The following is a 3,541-nucleotide window of genomic DNA, read 5'->3' on the forward strand; positions in this document are numbered from 1 at the left end:
TGGTGCATTTTGGGTATTTTTACAGTTTCATTACTTTTTTTCACTTTGTGAATTCACAATTGATATTATGGTAACGTTTATGACAGGTTGAAGCTCGACTGTTTATCTGGTGTCCCCATTTTGTTACAATGTACCCTATTTCTGAGGCATGTTGCAAATGGGCATGGGGTAACTATGTTGTGGAGAATACATATCAATGTTAGCACTGCAAACCTTTTTGCCTGTAAAACGCAAACTGAATGGAAGATAAACAAAATAAATCATCACATCGATGTTGTGAAATAATGATGGTTTGGGTTTAAACAAACACATTTTTTATTGGCTTATCATAAATGTACAACAATATTAGGAAAATATAATTTTAAAAAATCTATTGATACAGAATCTGACAGTTAATATTGAATATCCCAGTGTTTCTTCGCTGTTTGCTTTATTATATCTATTTTAAGACATATTAATGAACCATGTTCATATATATTTATTATTCATTAAACTGATGTACTCATGTAAATTAAATATAGAATTAAAAAATGTAATGTTGCATAATGCACCACCAGCATCATTGATTTGGTAGTATTGTATTTTTAAACCATTTCAAAACATTATTCCGAATTTCCTTTGTATGAATTCCATAAATGATAGGATTAACACACGGTGGGAAGGTCGTAAATAACACCCAGGTGATTTTCCGAGCATTTGGGCTGACATTTTGAAATCGCTGCATAATGATGGAGAACAAAATAGTGAATTCAAAAATAGTATACACAGTTAAGTGAGTAGCGCATGTATGAATGGCTTTGCTTTTACTATTGCTTTGCCTTTTATATAAACATGTAATTAGTATTCTAATATAAGTCCAGACAATAACCAAAAAAGACAAACCGCTTACAAAAAATGTAATAAATAAGCCATAAATGTTATTTACAGTAGTGTCAGCACAGGATAAAAGAAATAAAGCTGCATTGCTACAATTAGCTTCCATTATCCGGGAACTGCATCTCGGAAGTCTAAGAATAAGAGCAAAGAGGATTATTATTAAAACGAAAGCCCCTCCCCAGGCAAGGGAGCAGAGCTTCACCAAAGTATTAGTTGTCATTATGCTGTTGTATCTTAATGGGTTACAAATTGCAATGTATCTGTCATAAGCCATTACAATCAATATCAGATGAGCTGCTGCAGTGTAGAAATGAATGCAGAAAGCCTGAATAACACAAGCTGCATATGAGATGTATCTAACCTCTGTGAGTAAGTCTGCCATTAATCTAGGCATTACTGCTGTGCTTCCAATCAAATCACAAACAGATATATTACAGATCATGAAATACATTGGCTCGTGTAGTGTCTTTTGAAAAACAATAACAGAAAAAATTGTAACATTTCCAATAAAAACAACCAGATATACTGCCAATGTTAACAGAAAAAGAGGGTGAGCAGCTTCAGGAGACACAATGAAGCCTTCTAAACTTAACATGGAAGAGTCAGCGATGGTGGAGTTCATCTTGTCCAGAGGAGCTATTTGTAGTCTGGATAAAGAAAGGAAAAATGTTATTGCAGTCTTTACCTTACAGAGCAGTAGTCCATTGTTTAATCCTGTTTATTTACAGCTGTGTGTTGCTGTAATTAGGTTGGTTAATGTATGCTAAAGCCAACACTGTGCTGCCTGTAAGTGCATTAACGCATTTGTGTTTTACTGGCAAGTAATGCTTTATTATTACATAAGACTATGCAATCCATGTTATCATGATGTGTCTGGAAAAATGAATTCAGTACATGAGATTGTGACCCATTTATAAATTGTCACAGGGATATTATATGTTTTTGTTACATTGTTTACATGATTCTAACATACATAGATTTTATTAATTGTCTTGCATTTTCTTAGTGGTCTGCTTCAGAGCCTTCACAAATAAAAAATACAAACCCTACCTTACATTCTTTACAGTTACTGCTGTTCATTGTAAATATCTTGTAGACAGCACTTTAACATCACTTACAAGGAATTTTCTTCATAAAAAATAGGAGTTCATTAAAGACTAGAGTAAACACTTTATTACACTGTATTGCCTTTTACCTGAGCATGAATGTACACACTCAGTTTCCTTCATACACAGAGATTTATCTACAGAATGAATAGTAAGCATGCAGAATCCTTGAAACCAGATATGCCATGCATGCTTTTAGAGGCAGTACCATAACATAACCCTACTCTACTACGCCTTAGTGTTTCCTTTTGTCTCCTTTTTTGTTGTTAATAATAATAATAATAATAATAATAATAATATAATAATAATAAATAATTGTATAATAATAATAATATACTCTGAAGTCATTTTCTCCTACCACCATGTTATGTTCACTTTCAGCATTACAAATAATTGGATTCCATCCAAGCATTAAACCTGTGTTCTATGCTGCTTATAGAAAAGGGATCAGGTAGAGACCTACTTCCTGTAACACAGTAAATGAATGGGGAGAGAGAATCATGACACCGAGTAGTCGGCACTATGGCAGATAAACAGGCTTGAATCTCAATCAAAGTGTAAATAAAGTCTGAAAAACACAGATGTCAACATCAAAACATTAAGAGAAGATTGGTAATATAATAAGATGTAAGAATATGTATAAAAGCTTCACTGTCTCAATACACAGAACTATGACCTCTGTGATATTATAAAATGTCTTACCTGGTTTTAGTATGCATAGACTGTACACAGGTCTTGAAGTTCCTTTTGAGATTCACTCGTTCTACACTCCTTCACCAGAACCCACCTTTAAAAAGGCAGTGCATCCACTCCCATTGCAGCATTGCCATGGAATCCCAGTACGTAAACATGTAGTAAATCCACATGGGAGTGTCTTATGAATTGCTTCATATTTCAGTTCACCTAAGAAACTTTCTGACAAATCCCATGGGGAATAGCTGATGTGGAAAACAATTCACAATTGCAGTTAATTCACCGTTGTACTTCACTGTATAAGGGCCCTTCACTAATTCATTGTTTTATTTTTATTTTTTTATTTTTTTTGATGTGAGTCGGAGAAAAATGACGACATTGGAAACGTCACTATTTCATCCACCAAATCCGCGCCATACTGTTGATGACTGCAGAACTTTCAGAATTTAAAAATATGGAAATTAAAAATAAATAAAACGCTGCACCTGAGGTCTTCCCTTCTTGAAGCTGTGTAGTATCAGACAGGAATGTCTGAAATGAATTACTTATAAACGTGATATTGGAATATTGGAAACCGTCTCAGGCAATTAGGATGCAGGCTTGCCGGACTATACATTACTGGTAAAGGCCACTACTGAGCAAAAAGTCTAGTCACCAATGCATTTATCTGCCACAGCTGTACTTTGTCAAAGCAAGGATGTTGTGTTACACAGTTATGAGATACCTCTTAAATAAATTAAAAATGTATACAGATAAAGTGCTTAGTAAGCTACATGGAGGGAGTCCTGACAAACAAATTCCTGCACTGCTTTTAAAGCAGATAGGTTCATATAGTGTGGCCACAAAACAGGTAGACACCAGCAGCA

General features: G+C 34.3%; 1 protein-coding gene across 1 annotated transcript; it reads right to left on the reverse strand.

Moving 5' to 3' along the window:
- Positions 1-411: 411 nt before the first annotated feature.
- Positions 412-2,810, reverse strand: LOC121321362 (olfactory receptor 4Q2-like). Its single transcript, XM_041260268.1, has 2 exons — positions 2,685-2,810; positions 412-1,523 (listed from the first exon to the last, which is right to left on the reverse strand). Exons 1-2 carry the CDS (start codon positions 2,699-2,701, stop codon positions 560-562), a joined length of 981 nt encoding a protein of 326 aa, XP_041116202.1. The 5' UTR covers positions 2,702-2,810; the 3' UTR covers positions 412-559.
- Between the last annotated feature and the right edge of the window lie 731 nt (positions 2,811-3,541).

This window comes from Polyodon spathula, chromosome 9 (assembly GCF_017654505.1).
Source record: "Polyodon spathula isolate WHYD16114869_AA chromosome 9, ASM1765450v1, whole genome shotgun sequence".
NCBI lineage: Eukaryota > Metazoa > Chordata > Actinopteri > Acipenseriformes > Polyodontidae > Polyodon > Polyodon spathula.